This window comes from Eumetopias jubatus, unplaced genomic scaffold, assembly GCF_037043125.1.
Source record: "Eumetopias jubatus isolate StellerSeaLion01/CBP00866 unplaced genomic scaffold, mEumJub1_p1.0 scaffold_13, whole genome shotgun sequence".
Classification (NCBI taxonomy): domain Eukaryota; kingdom Metazoa; phylum Chordata; class Mammalia; order Carnivora; family Otariidae; genus Eumetopias; species Eumetopias jubatus.
Window position 1 is genome coordinate 92,312,180 of NW_028274819.1, and position 18,381 is coordinate 92,330,560.

At 40.2% G+C, this 18,381-nt stretch overlaps 1 protein-coding gene across 1 annotated transcript in view; it reads left to right on the plus strand.

Moving 5' to 3' along the window:
* The window catches only part of CDON (cell adhesion associated, oncogene regulated), a 59,303-nt gene that overhangs the window by 29,228 nt on the left and 11,694 nt on the right, over positions 1-18,381 (plus strand). The window contains exons 13-17 of the mRNA XM_028125950.1: positions 228-333; positions 5,376-5,498; positions 8,827-9,048; positions 10,954-11,234; positions 14,106-14,185. Of these exons, the coding sequence (XP_027981751.1) occupies positions 228-333; positions 5,376-5,498; positions 8,827-9,048; positions 10,954-11,234; positions 14,106-14,185 (812 nt within the window). The remainder of the gene's footprint in view (positions 1-227; positions 334-5,375; positions 5,499-8,826; positions 9,049-10,953; positions 11,235-14,105; positions 14,186-18,381) is intronic.

The window sequence follows — 18,381 nt, forward strand, 5'->3', positions numbered from 1 at the left end:
TGCCTTTGAACCTTGTGAAATACACTACTTTATTTTTGCTCCGCCCAACAGAAAACTAAATGCTCTTAATACCTTTGACTACCTTTGAGTTAAATTCAAAATGGGCATCAAGGATGTTTGCAAAATGAAGCTAGAAAAATATCGCTGCAGAGATAAATGAATCTTCATGGCTGTGAAAGTTACATTTATTCTTGTCTTTGACAAGTCTTTGCTTCTCTTTTTTTTAGTACATTCCATCAAGTAACAACAATACTCCCATTCAAGGATTTTATATCTACTACCGGCCGACAGATAGTGATAATGACAGTGATTACAAGCGGGATGTGGTAGAAGGTAAGTCCCCCTGGCAAGCTGGAGTCCCAGTAAAGAGCTTTGGATGGAGAGGGTTTATAAGTATTATGAAAAACATCATCCCAGGTTAAGATAGAGAAGGCATGAAATGTTATGTACATTATTACTTTCACTTTTTCCCAAGGCACGACCATTTTTCCAATTTAATATATGCAGTTTCTTACATTTTGGTTATAGAAACAGTTACCAAAGTATGGGGGAGATATGATTTGTCAGTAGTTCATCTGAAAAAGAATTTTGTTTTCTGTTTTATTTAAATGAATAGTAACCTGAGTATAAAAGTCACTTGCAACTTGTAGCTATATTTTTTTAAGATTTATTTATTTATTTATTTTTCAGAGAGAAGGAGAGAGAGACACACACACACAAGCAGGGGGAGCGGCAGGCAGAGGGAAGAGCAGGCTCCCTGCTGAGCAAGGAGCTCAATGCGGGACTCAGTCCCAGGGTCGTAGGATCATGACCTGAGCCAAAGGCAGATGCTTAACTGACTGAGCCACCCAGGCACCCCTTGTAGCTATATTTAAAAAAAATAATGTCTCAGTCCCCATTTCATTGAAGTCTGTACTAGAACGATTGCATCTTGAGCATGTAATCCGCTTTTAGGGATGCCAAAAAATTGGAATATACATAGAGTAAAAACCAGCCAAGACAGTGAAAGGGTGTTGAAACCGCCTTTCCCCTGCATCTAAAATCTAATCCAGAACTTTGCATGTGGTCTGAAGGCTGCAGATGGTCTGGCTGGCCCCTGCCTACACCTGCCGCCAGTCTCGCTCACCTCTCCCCACTCTCTCTGTGTCTCTTCCGTGACACACTGGCCCTCTGAGTTTCGTCGTGTGTGCCAAGACCTCTCTTGCCTCAGGACAATGACACAGGGCACTTCCTGCTACCTCCTGTGTTCCTCTTCCAGTGTTTGATTGAGGTCACTCCACTTTTCTGTTGTGAGCTTAGATGTTACTTCCTCAGATCACCCCCACCGCTGTATATGAGATACCCTTGGTGTAATTTCTAACCGTGGTCTTTACAGTTCTGTTATCATAGACTTTATCACGGTTGCTGTGTAAGAAGTGGGTGTGTCTGCATATGTGTGTGGATATATGAAATTATTTACTTTGTCTCCCCCACCAAATATTAGCCTCTCTGTAGGCAAGGAGCCTTTGCTCCCAGGGAGAATGTGTTCGGGATTTACTGAATGAAGGAATGATTGGAGTCCAGAAAGAACAAGGGAATGTCTGGGGATGATGAGGCTGGAAAAGGGACGATGAACAAGCAACATGACAGCTGTCTTCAAATACTGAATGACTGTTAAGTGGAGGAGAAACTCAGCCAGTTGGGGGAGGGGAGCTAAAAGGAAGTAGCGTAAGGAAGACCCCTCCAACACAGCGTTTTTAACAAAATAAGAAAATCCCTGATGTTGGAGGTGTTCCGTAGAAGCTAGATGCTTATTTCTTTTTTTCTTTCTTTTTTTTTTTTTTAAGATTTCATTTATTTATTTGACAGAGAGAGACACAGTGAGAGAGGGAACACAAGCAGGGGGAGTGGGAGAGGGAGAAGCAGGCTTCCCGCTGAGCAGGGAGCCAGATGCGGGGCTTGATTCCAGGACCCTGGGACCATGACCTGAGCCGAAGGCAGATGCTTAACGACTGAGCCACCCCGGTGCCCCTGGATGCTTATTTCTTGGTAATATCTTGGAAGGGGTTCTTGCTTTGGGAGGAAGGCTTCTTCCAATCATTTTTTGCACTCCAAGATTCTGACTCTTTGAACTGCTAACATCCTAGATGGATCATGTCAGAAAATGGCCCTAGGCCAAGGTTATTTTCATATGACTTCCAGACATCAAATACTGCATATCGTTTTTGGTATAAATAGCCTTATAATAAACTAGTTTAAGTATGCTATATCAGGTTTCTTTAAATATTGTAGCATTCCTTTTGATAGTTAACCAGTGGAATTTCTTTTGTAAAGTAGTAAAAGGTTATCATCTGAGTTTTAACACCTGGCACATGGTAGGTGCTCAGTAAATATTTTTTGAATAAAAGAGTGATTATTTCTCTTCATCTGGAAAAGTAGGAAACGAATCAGTTTCTAAAATCTGCTTTAAACATGAAGAATTGAGGAAATGAAGTCAGAGACTTGTTAGTGGCCAGATATTCTGTGAAGTTAAGATAGCTGTCTTGAGGGAGAAGTGACCTGAGGAAGCATGGGGACGACTTTTGGGGTACCAGTACTATTTCCTTTCTTGACCTAGGTATCGGTACCATGGGTACATTCAGTTCCTGAACTTCAGCGAACTGTTGGGTTATGGGCACTTTTCCATATGCACATTTCACTTTCTAGAAAGGCTATTCAAAAAGAAGAAAGAGTAAGAGTTGTTAGTCACTGTTCTAGATTCGAGTCCTAGTTTTAGTTTAGCTGGGTTAGGAGAGTGGGGCTGTCAGACTTCTATTTTTAAACTCTTTTGACAGGGGTTAAACATTTGCTATAAAATAGTTCTGAACAAGGTAAATGTAAATAAAACGAACACCTCTCTCTCTGGTCTCTCTCTCTCGTCACTCTTTTCCCTACCTCTCCTGGTTCCACTCTCTAGAAATATCCACTGGTGACCAGTTTTTCAAGGTACTCTCTAGTTAAATCTTTGAACTTTTGCAAGCTTGGGGGATGTGAATATAGTGTGTGGAACTGGGAAATTACTTTACAGGAGCTTTTGTATCCATTAGTAGTGTCTGCAAATGTGAGTTTGCCTTATGGTTCACAGAGAACTTGTTTATAAACTTAGTAGACGGAGCAGTTAGATGTTTAAGTGGGCTTCACTGTGCTGTGTAATTTGCTTATTCCTTATTTTCAAGTTTATGCATTTGAAATTCTTTTTGTGGCAGTTTTAAACTATTGGCCTGTTCTCCCAAACCAAGGAACAGAAGTATTTACCCTTTGCACGTAACGTTCTCTCTAAAGTAAAGTTTTAGATTACTTATGTGTATTGACTCAGAATTGTTTAAGCTTTTGGGAAAAAATCTGAAACTCGATTACAGTGTTAAAGAATCCGCTAAGAGCAATGATATTAAGTTATCCTATCTTCTGAATTAAGTTCCACATTGGGATAAACTGTAAATGTTTCTGGCATACCAGTGCCTCTGTGTGATATATATTTTTCTAAGATTTTATTTATTTATTTATTAGAGAGAGAGAGAGAAACAGCATGAGAGGAGAGAGGGTCAGAGGGAGAAGCAGGCTCCCCACTGAGCCGGGAGCCCGATGTGGGACTCGATCCCAGGACCCTGGGATCATGACCTGAGCTGAAGGCATTCACTTAACCAACTGAGCCACCCAGGCACCCTCTGTGTGATATTTTTATCTTATAAGGTTAAGTTGAGTTTCAAATAAATCAAAGTATCAGGCATCCTAATCTTTAAGCCTGTTCCTTTGGTTTCTCACCTTTTCTAAAACATCCTTTGAGAAAAAAAATTACCCATTTAAGCAAAGGATATGCTGGTTGGTTGACTTTCAACCTGATAATACACTTAGTTGTCTTATTCATCAATGATCAGTAAAGACTCTTTCTCTCTGCTAGTGCTTCCTGTCATTTAGCCATTCGAAGAATTACCCTAATAGTGGAATATTAATCTAATGAGATTTGTGTTCTTTTAACAATTTTCTCTCATTTGTAACATATCAGAAGTGTAGTTTAATTCCATTTTTACTAGGGCTTTGAAGGGAAAACTTCAAATTTAGTGTGGTAATTATTTGGAAGAATGTTTATAGTTAGGTGAGGGTAGGGCTGGGCAAGGAAATACCCAAGGACAGAGAAAAAAATAGAAGTCTTTGAGAAAGTTTGTGGAATTTAGAAGTAGATCTATTCTAGTCTTTGAGTCAAGATTTTGAGTCAAGTTTATTGTAAGGTCCTCTTTACACTTATAAGGAGGGCATAGAATTCCTTACCTCTCAAGCCTTTCAGAGTCCCTTGATCCTAGAACAAGCAGATTCTCTTCCATGTAAACTATGGGTCTTTATGAATGAGGGATTTTGTGATGGTGACCTGCAAAAGGGGTTGTGTTTCTGGTTCGCAGGATTTTTGTCTGTGTTGAATTAGAAAGGAACCTAGTGCTCTTGGTCCTGTCAGCCGAGTATATTTGACTTGGATGCTTGGTTTGGCTTTGTTTTTCCTTCAATTAATTCTTAAATCAGTAGGTGTTATATAGTTGAGCTTCTAAGGAACTGTGGAAACGATTTGAAGAGGTATTTTCTAAGAGGGATTAAAGGTGCTTGAAGAGTTCATTGAATCTGGCAGAAGTGTCCCTGTTTATTAAAGTTTGTCACATGCCCATGGAAAAGTAAAAATGGAGAGTGTTTTATACAGGAGCGTTCAGTTGAAGAGCGTTTCTAAACGAAACATTGGCCATGTGCTGTGGATAACAGAATCATTCTGTTAGAGATGCTTGCATGGCTTGGGGACCCTGACTCAAGGAACCCAGAGGTTTCCGTAGTAAATTCGGCTTTTTGATTATTCTCAACCATTTATTCATGCATGTGCTGAGCTGTCTGTTCATGTCACGTCCAGTCCAGTGGGATTGAGAGTTTCTCTAAGACCTGTCTTGTAAATAAACGGTCACTTGTCCTGGGTAAGGCACCATTTGCTGATCTCGTGTATAGTATTCCTTTCTGGTGGGCAGAGTGGATTGACTTGCTAGGCTAAAATGGGACATCAGAAGACTGTTTTTTTTTTTTCCTTCACCTGTGCATGAAATTAACGTGCATTTTATGAAAGACTCACCACTAATTATTTATAACGAAACAGAGTATTAGTACCAACGCACAGGTATCGTTTTAATTCGGTGTATCTCTTGTTCTTTGTTTTGTGGCACGTAACAGGAATGCTGTTTATCTGTGGTGCATTACTGAAATACTTCTATTAAGGACATTTTCATTGCACAGACTGACTCTATGGTGATAAGTGCTATTCCAACCTCATTTTGAGATCACCCTTCAGGTCGTACGATATGTAAAAATCCGCATTTATTTTTCCTTTCTAGGTTCAAAGCAGTGGCACATGATTGGCCATCTGCAGCCAGAAACCTCCTACGATATTAAAATGCAGTGCTTCAACGAAGGGGGAGAAAGCGAGTTTAGCAACGTGATGATCTGCGAAACTAAAGGTAGGAGAGGAATGAGAGCTCGTGCTTTTTCCCCCGGATGGTACAGGAATTAAACTCTGCATTATTCCTTGTGACTCTTGATATGTTTACCTAAGGAAGCGTCTGCTCTGGACCATTTCCTAGGTGCAGGCATTAAGACTGTCCCAACAGAAAATAGAGTATGTTGGCTAGAGCACTTATCTAAAACTTAGTTTACGTAAGCATCGATCATATTCATTAATTTCCATGTGACTCAACTCTGCTGACATATGTAGATTGTGAAGTATCTTCTGTTTTTAGGATGGCGGTGCTACACGTCAATAATAGAAACAGCTAACGTGGCTATTTACAAACTCATGTCCAGTCACAGTTAATCTGGCAGAAAAAGGGACTGGGTTTTGTTTTGTTTTGTTTTGTTTTAAGATTTTTTATTTATTCATTTAACAGAGGTAGAGAGCGAGCACAGGTAGGTAGAGCGGCAGGCAGAGAGAGAGAGAGAAGCAGGTTCCCCACTGAGCAAGGAGCCCGATGCGGGGCTCAATCCCAGGACCCTGGGATCATGACCCGAGCCAAAGGCAGACACCTAACCAACTGAGCCACCCAGGCGCCCCAAAAAGGGACTGTTTTAGCTTGTGTCTGTTTTAAAGAACAAGAGGAAATTTCCCAAAGTCCTCACCTTTCCCCACCCCTGCTAGTCTCAGTGGCTAGTCTCAGTCACACGCTCCCCAGACCATTCCCTGGAATTGACCAGGACCTGCTCGAGTTGTGCGGGGTTTGAGGGGACAGCTGAATGAAATTGGGGCTCTGCTAGTGTGGGAGGAAAAGGCGGCTGAATGGGCCAGGCAGCCTTTTAGTGTCTGTTACAGGTGATTTTATGATGTCGATTTAACGATGAAGAAACTGAGGCTCAGAAGAATTGAACTGTAAAGACAAGACATAGTTTCATCTTTTAATGCTAAGTCATGTGACTTTCTGCTGCAAAACCCACACACCAAATCTACCTTTAAACATAGGTATACACACAGACCTTTAGATTTACTTTGGTTAGTATATATTTGAGGGGCTTTTTGTAGTAGTTACTGTGATATATTAATGGACGTTTCTTACTTGCCTCTAGAGTGTTGTAATACTCGGGACAAAATTAAATAAAAATGAAATTTATCATCTCTGTCCCCAAGACATTTAAGAATCTAGCCAGGCAAAACACAGACAACAGTGTAGTAACTGTATTGTTTAAATAGTATTATAGCATAACTGTGTCTATAATAATATGCCTCATCAGTGGACTTTGCTGGGGAAGAAAACGTTCTACCTACAGACTTTCAGGTCACTGACAAGTGAAAACACCTCTTTAAAACACTAACCGTTTATATTGAATAACTTTCTAAAATGTATGACACAATTCCCAGCCTGTTCAAAGAGAGAATGTAGGATACACAGTCTCTGCTTTTAAGAAACGAGTCAAGGTTCTTGTTATGAACAATGATTGTCTTGTCTTTAGTAATTCAGTAAGGTTTTCCAGGAATGATGGAGGTGTTGATGACAGCCATTTTCTCCTGCCCTTAAAGATCATAGACTGTCATGATTTTTCTTTAGTTCTTTGGTTTCTCATCTTACTTTTCTTCTTTCATGCTCTTAGCCTCTTCTTCTTCCACCCCCTCCCCCTCCTCCCTTCCCCCTCCCCCTCCTCCCTTCCCCCCTCCCCCTTCTCCTCCCTTCCATCCCCCACCCCTCCCCCTCCCTTCCATCGCCCCCCTCCCTTCCATCCCCCTCCCCCTCCCTTCCATCCCCCTCCCCCTCCTCCTCCCTTCCTTCTCCCCTCCTCCTCCTCCCTTCCATCCCCCTCCCCCTTCTCCTCCCTTCCATCCCCCACCCCCTCCTCCTCCCTTCCATCCCCCTCCCCCTGCCCCTCCCCCTCCCTTCCATCCCCCTCCCCCTCCTCCTCCCTTCCTTCTCCCCTCCTCCCCCTCCCCCTCCTCCTCTTCTTCTTCCTAGTATTAGCCTCACTCACCATCCGCCACAGAAATTTTTAACTTTATTGGAGACTGGCAAAATCATCAAGCTTGGTAGAATTATGAATAAATAAAGAGTAAATGAAGAGCGAATGAACCTGATGGACTTCCCCATGGGTAAATGTGATCTTTAATGTATGATCTGCAATGTCTATTTTGCTTCAGAAACTTGTTTGTTTTCTTTAGCACTGGCAGGGACCTTAGAATTATCTAATCCAACATACCACCTGAAGTAGGAATTTCCTTTAGAGTGCCAAGTATTCATCCACTTCTCAGTGTTGGAGACCTCTTTCCTTTGAAAACTGTCCTCTTCTTTATGGATTCCTAGCCCTGTTCTGCATAAAGGTGCTAGAAATTTGAACCTCAACATAGTGTCTATTGAAGTAGAATTTTTTAAGGACCTCTCTGCTCCACTGGGTTGTTAGGAGCCATAACAGGAAATATAATATAATATACCTAATAGTAACAAAATTGAGTGAACACTGCCATGTGTTCTGTTCTAAGTGCTTTACATGATTAACTCGTTTACTCTTCATTCCAACCTTACGATAGAGTTTTTATTCTTATCTCGAGTTCCCACATGCAGAAACTGGTTCCTGGAGGTTTAGGTTATGCAGCTAAGGATATGTGGTGAAACAGAGTATGCACCTGGGCAGTCTGGTCCCAGAGAGCGAGCTGTCAGCCACTATGCTTTGCTGCTTTTCTATAGCATTTAAAGCATGAAGAACATGTTATTTGAGGACAGAGAAAATGCGATTTGAGTCCCACCTGTTACTAGCTTTTGTTGTCACTCTTTTCCAGAATATCAACGAATTGGGTAAAAGAACCACATTTATGTGGACTCTAAAGGTCGTTGGTTTGGGAATGCTTAATATTAAGCGTAAGGTTTTGGGGATTGTGTATATAATTGTTTGAATGGTCCACAGTCATATCTTTAATCTCAATCACATAAAAGAGGCATAAAATATGTAACTTTGAATCTTATTCAGCTCAAAGTGTGTCACATAGAAAGGAGTTTTCATCCCATCCATAAGTTGAAATACTGGGAGTTTTCTCCAAAAACAGTTGAGCAGATAATCAGATAGCAGTTTGGGTTGGACCGAGGGCATTTGTTTCTCTGACTTTATGATTTCTCTAGAATTTGTGGACTGAGACTTTGGCATATCAGATTTTTAAACTTTTGAGCCCTCCTTGTGACTCATTGGTGGTCAGATCATCTCAGTAACAAGTGTAAACAGACTGGCTTGCTTTCCTAACCAGACCTCCTTCAGAGAGTAAACCGTCTCATAGAGCCTGTATTCACTCTGACATCATGTTTTCCTTTATATGTCAACTAGTAAAACGCCTTCCTGGAGCTTCTGAGTATCCCGTCAAAGACTTGAGTACCCCTCCAAATTCTTCGGGAAGTGGACGAAACGTTGGGCCTGCAACCAGCCCCACCAGAAGCAGCGACATGTTGTATCTGATAGTTGGCTGCGTGCTAGGTGTGATGGTCCTCATTCTCATGGTTTTCATTGCAATGTGCCTCTGGAAGAACCGTCAGCAAAACACCATACAGAGTAAGCCATTCATCGATATTTCCTGGTCTTTTTCTAAAGAGGGCTAGGAAAGTATCATCAGGATAAATATGGATCTCTAATACTTCCATGGGTTAGTGTCACGGTATAAAGCACATCAGGTGCTCTGCGGTCAGGGGAGGAGACTTGAAGACTGTTCTAGCTGTCAGTCACAGGAACTGGAGCATCCCATGAAATTGCCCAGTAGAAATAAACAGCAAAGCCCAAACCAGGCAGGTCTCTAAGTAAATAGCCGACTTTGTGCTGGGAAACTCTGGCTTTGTCAGACCACCAAAGAGCATGCGTTCTTGAAGCATGAGCTTTGGAAGTGTTGCTGGAATACCTTCGTATGGGTACAAGTCTTGGTAACAGGAATAGAAAAGGCTGGAAATGAGGGAAAGGAATACTTTTCTAGGTTACTGTTACTGAATGACACAAATGAAGGTAATGTGGTCCTGTTTCAGTTCCTGATATACCAATACTGCTCCAGCCTGGCCCCTACATGTATCTAGTAATGGGAGTGATGGTGCCGCATGGAAACAGATAGCCTAGAACCCCTTTTCCCTCTTCTTCCCCTAATTCTCTCCCCTCCCCTTTCCACCTTTATTATTCTCCCAGACAGGGGAATTGGAGCAAGCAGAGACTGTAGTCTTTGGTGGGAGGAGGTTTTTTTTGGTTTCCCCTCTGTCCCCAGAATAAGAGAATCAAAGCTAATAGTTCAAGGGGAAAAAAAGGTGATTTGTTTTTATCGAATTGGTGCTTTCTAGGAGGTAGACAGGGAAAGAGGTGGTGGTTATGGGGATGGTGCCAGGCTGAAAGGGTTGGAGAGATCATTTGATTGGTTTCAGTGTCATTGACTTCAATTGTGTGAGTGTGCACTGAATCATTAAAAGAAAAGTGTTTCTCTGGTCATCTGAGCAAGCTTAATCTGGTTGAGGTCGTTTTCCTTTGTGCCTTGGTGATATGTTCAAAGGTGGAAATTTATGGTAGTGATATTCATTCAGTCATATTCAGAAGATACTCATTGCTGTCTTTGATGTGCCTGGCCCTGTGTTAAACAATGGGGATACCGTGGTAAAAAAGTAAACCTGTCCCCTGCCCTATCAGCTTATAGTTTAATGGAAAAGATAAGCAGGAATGCTGACAATAACTCACCTGTAAGAAGTTCAGTAATAGGAGGAAGGACACCTAATCCAGTCTTGGCTTGCTCTGATACCTTTGAAGAATTCATCAAAACTCTGCCAACAAGTCCTGTACAGTTTAGGTGCTGTATTTTCTAAGGGCTATTACACTTGTTCTAAATAAATCTAGCAAGTGTGCCTCTGGAAATTGGTATTTTGAGGCAACTATTTAAGTGCTTTTAATATAAGGAAATGGAATAATTAGCCTTTTGCCTTTAGTACCCCACAACTTCCACATGGACTATGTTAACGAAGGAACTGATAGTCAGTGAACATATAAGCAACTCTGTCCTTTCATTTAAAAGTGTTGTTTATTACTATTTAAAATATCCTACCTAATGTTTGCCTTTTGTTGTTGTTTTATAGTTTCTCTCGGCACTTTGAAGTGTGTGGGAGTCTAAACACTTTTTCTTAATGTTGCCAGTACTTAGATAGTTTCAACTTGCATGATATATTAATTCTCTTGAGTAATTTCTCTCTGGTTAATTTCTCTTCCCATTAACAAAGCCTTAATTAACTCCAAATTCCTAGCTATCTCCACACAAGGAAAGAGCTATAACTTTCTTAAAGCATATCTCATAATTAGACTTTAAGTGAACACATTTAAGGCATTTTATTTTAGGGTATTTGTAGTTTCTTAGGCGTTTCTTAATAAAACTGCCTACGCAAGAAGATTGTCTTTTTCTTTATCTTACTTTTTTTTTTCTTTTTTGTTCTCTCTTAACAGAATATGACCCTCCAGGATATCTCTACCAGGGGTCAGATATTAATGGGCAGATGGTGGAATACACCACTCTGCCTGGCACAAATCGGATAAATGGGAATGTTCATGGAAGCTTCATAAGCAATGGAGGTCTCAGCAATGGCTGCTCCCATCTTCACCATAAAATCCCTAATGGAGTCAATGGAATCATGAATGGGAACTTAAACGGAGGGCTTTACTCGGGGCATACAAGCTCACTAACCAGGACACATGTGGATTTTGAACATCCCCGTCACCTAGTAAATGTAAGAGACCTAATTATAAATAAAGCCTCCCTATGCTGCATGGTGCCAGGAAGCAAGAACAGGGTCAGACTACTTGGCCTTCGTCAACATAGAAATCTCATGGGTTCATTAGACTGGAAATAGTATGTATTACTGGCAACCTCTTGATACAGAGTAATCTTTATAAGCTTTCTATTGTCAGGTGATAGTTATGTTCATCAGTTTGGTTTATGTTTTAAAATTATTTCACAGTGAAAGTGGAATACCAGTAACGAACTGGCTGGAAGTTATTTTTGAGAGATGGAAATCCCATTGGGCGTAGAGTGGACCCAGTACTTTAAATTTGCCTTGTTAAGAGCAGGGTCTGAAAACTCATATGCTTTAGAGGAGTCAGGCAGATCATGAAATTGAGCAAAGCAAGTTGAGAATGAGACAGAAGCAGTGGAGGTGGTAACAATCTGGAGAGCACCAGCTACAACTCACTCCAGTTGTTGGTACGCAGGACTGAGGGTCTGGGGTTGCTGGGTTTTCTGGTTTTTTTCAAAACATCTTGTAAATCTAGGTGGAATTGCCAGATTTTTTACATGTTGGCAACTGATTCCAATTTTTGAAAGCATTGTGGAGGCCACGTGGAGCCTGTCTGCAGGCCACCAGATTGTGACTTCCGACCTGTAGTGAGTTTCTTTTGTTCGTTGTGTCCAAGGTGTGGTAGGGTTGTTGCCTGTAAGATTTTTGCCTTTTATTTATTTATTTATTTATTTATTTATTTATTTATTTATTTATATTTTTTATTATTTTTTGAAAGATTTATTTATTTGAGAGAGAGAGAGGGAGAGAAAGTGCAGGGGCAGAGGGAGAGGCAGTCCAAGCAGACTCTGCACCAAGTGCAGAGCCTGACGCGGGGCTCGATCTCACCGCCCTGAGATCATGACCTGGGCTGAAACCAAGAGATGGATGCTTCACTGACTGCACCACGCAGGCGCCCTGGGATTTTTGCCTTTTATAATATTAGTGTTCTTTAGCCACAAGGAGTGATAGACCTTGAAAAATACTTTATTTCACAGGTAACTCGGTGATATAGTTTAATTTTTGAAATGGGAATAGAATGACTAGCATATTTTACATTTATGTTGGTTAGTGGTTCTCTGCGTTAGGAAGTTTGATTTATTACATTGTTTGGATGATGTGCATCCATGTTATTTTTCAATCAAATGGGTGATACATTTAGTTGCACTCATTGTGCAATTAAGCACTCATTGAAGTTTTTGTCATTGTTCTGATTACAGATAAATTTGCCATAACCCATGAGGTGCTAAAATTTGAAAAAGTTTTGAGTTTTTCATCCTCAACTTCAACAAAGATTTATTAAAATATTACATTTGGAGAACAAAACTATAATATATATTTGTATCTTAAAGCTGGACATCTAATGCATTTTGTGTGATCTAGTTTTAGTGTATTGTAGAAAAATACCTAATTTGCTTGAGTGCATCTCATTGCCAAAAGAGAATAATGATTTCATTATTTTACGTGGAAAGACATGGCTCATATTCAGACTTTGTAAACTTTTTTGGTCACCATTCCTAGTCCAGACTACTAACATTGTCCAAGAAACGAAAGGAGAAAACATTAAGGTTTGAATAGCACATGCTATTTCCATAAGAAGAAAAAAAATAAATCTGATGTTTGAGGATTTGGACACAGCAGTTTGGGTTTTTTGAACAATGAATTGCTATTTAAATAATGTTGCCCCTTTAGGTGTACGGTTTTAGAGGCTATCATCTGTGGTTTTTACTCACTAGTTTTCTTGTCTTTTCTGGGTGGGAAGAAATGGGGAAATTTTCAAAATACTGGCGATCATAAAAATCATCAAATTAACTTTGATATGTTTAGTGATTCAACTAATCCCATTACCCCGTAGGTTAACTTCATTTTGTGACGCTTTGGAGCTCATGCTCACAGACTGAACATAGCAGAGGATATTCTTTCTCGCAATGTTTTCTTAAAAATTCCTGTTGCTAGTTGGATCAGGAATGTTGAGAGACATTTTCAGTGCTTTTGGTTTGCTTAGATTCTGGCTGTTGTTATGAGATGAATGGAAATGGAAAGTATTCTGGGAAAAACAATTGCCTGAACTTTCTCTAACCTTGAAGAACTGCTCTGGGTTTGGGTGCAGTGTGACAACCTCTCCCACCCTTATCAGACTCAGTTCTGTTTTTCATCTGAAAGCAGAATTTTTACTCTGACCAAAAGCTGGTTCAATTCTGAACATCAGTTGTGAAGAACTCTTGCCATTGTATATGTCAAGCAAGTGTTTTACAATGAGGTATGTGTTAATCTGGGCATTTTTCTTAATTGCCGGGCAGTTTCCGCCAAAAGCAACATCAAAATATTAATCCTCCCCTCCAAGTCATTGCTGGCTGAGAATCTACTCCATCTGGAAAAATAAAACATGTTTTAAAACTTAGTGTAGTCAAGTGAACAGACCTAATCGAAATAATTACAGGAAAATGAAGATGGGTTTATCTTGTGACATCATTCAAACAGATTTCCACCCTGTTTCTCCAACTGGCATCGCGTAAAATTCTTCTGTGACTGCTAGAAAAGTAAAAATGAACAGGAGGTTCTAATGTACAGTGTATTTGGGGCCCAGTAGATTTGAACCACTGAAACGGAAGTGACTAAATTTCTCCATTTCTTTGGCTCCTTTCAGGACAAAAATACATGGAAAAAAACCATGGCAGTTAGTTTGTAGAGTGTAGTTTCAGTGTTGTATGGAACTCATTTGTAACTATTGGTGAAGAATGACAAGCATAGCCTTGTTTGGTTATGAGTCTGTGGTACCTTCACAATGTGTGTTTCTCTCTTTCCCTGTACTTCTGCCCTGACCAGGGTGGTGCAATGTACACAGCAGTACCTCGGACGGACCCGTTGCAGTGCGTTAGCTGTCGAAACTGTCGGAACAACAACAGGTACACGGCTCTGTTTGCAAGGGTTGTTGGGAATACAGTGTAGGACTCTTCTTTTGCCCCCTTCACCTAAGGAAGTTCTTGACAGTTTATGTAGGTTATAAATCTCAGAATATGGAGACTTACGTGTAGGGCTGTTCCCAATTTTTTAACCCTGCTTTACAATTTTCACCTTTCTGGGCTCTGGGGTCTTGAGATAGATGGACAACATTAAAGACACTTCAATATTGACACTTTAATAATAACACTGAGATGTTATTAAAAGGTTTGATGTTTCTGAAATCTTTAGAATCATTTCTATATGCAGACTTTGTCTTTCTCACCTGTTCTTTTCCGCTCTGTGTTATGAATGAGAGCAGGTTTGAATGTTAGGGGACAAACCCTGTGTATAAAGTAATGTGTTTTAATGGTAATATTACTGAAATTTTCCTACTGGATTATTCAGTACTTTTTTTTTTTTAATTCTTAAAACCTTGTGTGATAACTAAGTAGCAAAATCTCACTTTCTTTCCCCTTTCTTTTCATTTGGGGGGGTTTAAAAAATTGTAAGAGGCATTATGTACTCACAGTATTTCAAACAAGATAGGACTGTGTAGAGTAACATGTCCATTTAAATTTTGACAATATCCAGGAAGCTTTCAGGCTGCCTCTAGACATAGTAACTCCAAAAGATTATCAGATTTTCCGTTGTATTAAAGTTGTGTCCATCAGAAACCTTAGTTCTTTTTCTCCCGTAACAATGGTATTGGGTGACATGGTCTCAGAAGCCCTGCCCAGCTCTAAAACTCTACAATTTAACAATTGTGTTAGAGTTAGTACATTAAATAACGAGTGTGGACTGGAGTTTGGATATTTCATTATTGAAATGGGGGTGCGACCTATATTTTTTAAATCAATTACAAGGTTAAGAGTTTGTCTGGAAGTTACCAAAACCAGAACTTGGAAGTAGCCAGTCAACTAATCAACTATAGACTTGGCAATGCATTGCTCAGCATGTGTTTTGAGAGTTTCAGAGCAAAAGCAATAAATCTTCCTGGAGATTTGTCCTTATCATTTACTTAGCCCATCTTAGGGTGTCTGTGTTAGCAAGAGCCATCTGCCTATTTTGTGCACTAAGATTGTTTGTTACATGTTTAAAATTCTGTTCTGACCTAGCTACATTTTAAGATGTTTATAACATTGAAGCCATATTTTTTGTCCTGAGCTGGTGGTAGGCTTTTTACCACATTTTGTTAGGAACATGCTAAAGATGCTTCATACACCTGGTAAGTAATCAAATAGACTTAATTAAAACAAATGATATTGCCTAAAAACGTAATGTATTTTCTTTTGTGAATCTTGTGGCCATCAGCAGATCTCAATTCAACATTGGCATTAAAGCGATGTTGCAAGAGAACCTCTGGCTTGAGAATAAGTAGACAGACATAGGCTTTGCCACTGCTTAAATCCGTGATCTTGGGAAAGTTATATAATCTCTCTGTGGCTATTTTCTTATCTGAAAAATGGAAAATTGCCCTAGGAAATGTAAAATCATCCCAACATACTTTGATGATAGATTTTGGTAATTTGCTGTTAATCACGTCTTCATGATGAAGTTATCATCCTGGTTACCAATAAGACATCCCATTTCCTTAAAAGAATTTTTATGACCAGTATGTACCATCTTGCATTCATGGCCATTTGTATATTTGTGTGAGTGAATGTGTGTGTGAGTGAGTATATGTGTATAGTATTGGGGGCTTTTGTTATACTTGGTTTTGTTGTTTTGTTTTTTTTTTCCTTTAAGACAATGGACAATTATAGTTCTATTAATTTTTCAAGTTGATGACTTCTTGCATTTCATGTGTGGGGGTTTTACTTTTATTTGGGAACATAGGTGCATTCTCTTTAGCCTGAGAAAACCAGCTTCTGTTTCTCCCTGGCTTAAATTTACTTCTTCCTACCTGAGAGTCTGCCTATTTAGGGCAAGTCTTGGCTTGCCTGCATTGCCTCCAAGGTTAGTCCGATGTCTCACCTGGCTCCCAGGAGCCCTTATGTGATTTTTTTTTTTAAAGATTTTATTTATTTACTTGAGAGAGAGAGTGAGAGAGAGAGAGAGAGCACATGAGACGGGGGAGGGTCAGAGGGAGAAGCAGACTCCCCGCTGAGCAGGGAGCCCGATGTGGGACTCGATCCTGGGACTCCGGGATCACGACCTGAGCCGAAGGCAGTCGCTTAACCAATTGAGCTACCCAGGCGCCCGCCCTTATGTGATTTTGATGCTTAGTGATTGGCCAGATAAATATCAGTAAGTACCTACCTTCAACTCTGGAAAATTGGAATCATTAAATTTAAAGCTTCTAACTCTTTTGACTTTGAAACTGAAAACAGGTATCTTTGCTTAAGATCCCCCAACTGGCAAAATTTATAATAAACTTTGAATGCTGAGAGGTAGATATGCAGAATTTTAGTCAATTTACACTTTTAGAATATTGACATTACTAACAGTACATTTGCATTTCCTAATGCCAGTTGAGCTAATGTGTGCACAAAAAGAGACATAATTTCAGTTAAGTTATATGAGGGCTTACCTAAGGCTGAATATGGGCACACCTCATTTCATTGTGCTTTGCTTTATTGCACTTTGCAGATACTGTGTTTTTTGACAAATGGAAGGTTTGTGGCCACCCTGCATCAAGCAAGTCTGTTGGCCCCCGTTTCCCAATAGCATTTGCTCACTTTGTGTCTCTTTCACATTTTGGTAACTCTTGCAGTATTTCAAACTTTTTCATTATTCTATTTGTTATAGTGACCCGATCAATGATTACGACTCACTGAAAGCTCAGATGATGGTTAGCATTTTTTAGCAATAATGTATTTTTTAATCAAGGTATATACATGTTTCTTTAGACATAATGCTATTGCATACTTTATAAACTAAAGTAGAGTGTTAATATAACTCTGTGTGCACTGGGAAACCAGCAAATTCATTTGACTTGCTCTAGTGGGATATTTGCTTTATTGCAGTGGTCTGGAAGCAAACCTCATTCTCCCCAAGGTATGCTGATAGTGTGGTTCACTGGTTATCACACCTCAGCATATGTTAGAATCACTTGGAGCACTTGTGAAAACACAGATTATGAGGCTCTACCCTTAGAGTTTCTGATTCACTTGGTATAGGGTGGGGCCTGAGAATTTGGATTTCTGATGAATTCCTACTGATGCTAATGCTGCTGGTCGTGGGACCATGTTTTAAGAACCACTGGAATAATTGGGCTGGTGAAGTACAAGTACAGGGTAGCAGGATTTAAAATGGAAGGCTGGACCAAGTTTATGTCATGGGTCATCCTGTCATGGTTTAATAGTTTATTTAATAAACATTTGTTGGGCGCCTGCCACATACTGGGTGCTGGCCTAGGTCCCACCTCCAGAGAGCCCATAGTCTAATCATAGTGATTCACAACAGAGCTCCAAATACAGTGAGTAGGGTTTGAAGAAGCACATTAAATCTTGCAGTTTTACGTTTAAGGAATGGAAAAAAAATCCCTATTGTTTCAATAATAAAGGTGCAGGAGGGATGTGAGATTTTTTGTGTGTGTGTTAATCAAGAGTGGGGGATATTGGTTAAATGTTGAAAAACAATGGGCTAATTGCATCATATTTCTCCGGAAGAATTTTGAGAAGAGGAGCCATGTATTTGAGAGATGTGTTTAGGCTTGATTAGTGGTGGCAGTACACGGATGGGATTGCAGGGAGGAGACCAGTCTGATGGTTTCTATAACAAAAGACCTTAGCTTTTGTGCAAGGAGTGGGGATAGAAACGAAGGGATGAGGGGGTTCTAGTGTGGGAATCTTTTTTTTTTTTTTAAGATTTATTGAGGGGCAGAGGGAGAGACAGAATCTCAATCATGCTCCCCTCTGAACATGGAGCATAATGTGGGGCTCTATCTCACAGCCCTGAAATCATGACCTGAGCCGAAATCAAGAATCAGATGCCTAACCAACTGAGCCACCCAAGCGCCCGTAGAGTGGGAATCTTTAGAACTTGGCCATTGTCTGGTAGGGATCTAGAAAAAAAGAAAGGCTCAAGATGAATAGAAAGTTTCAAGCATGGATGGCATGGTAATTGCCATGGTAATAGTCATAGAAATAAGGAACTTAAGGGGCGCCCGGGTGGCTCAGTCAGTTGAGCGTCTGCCTTCAGCTCAGGTCGTGATCCA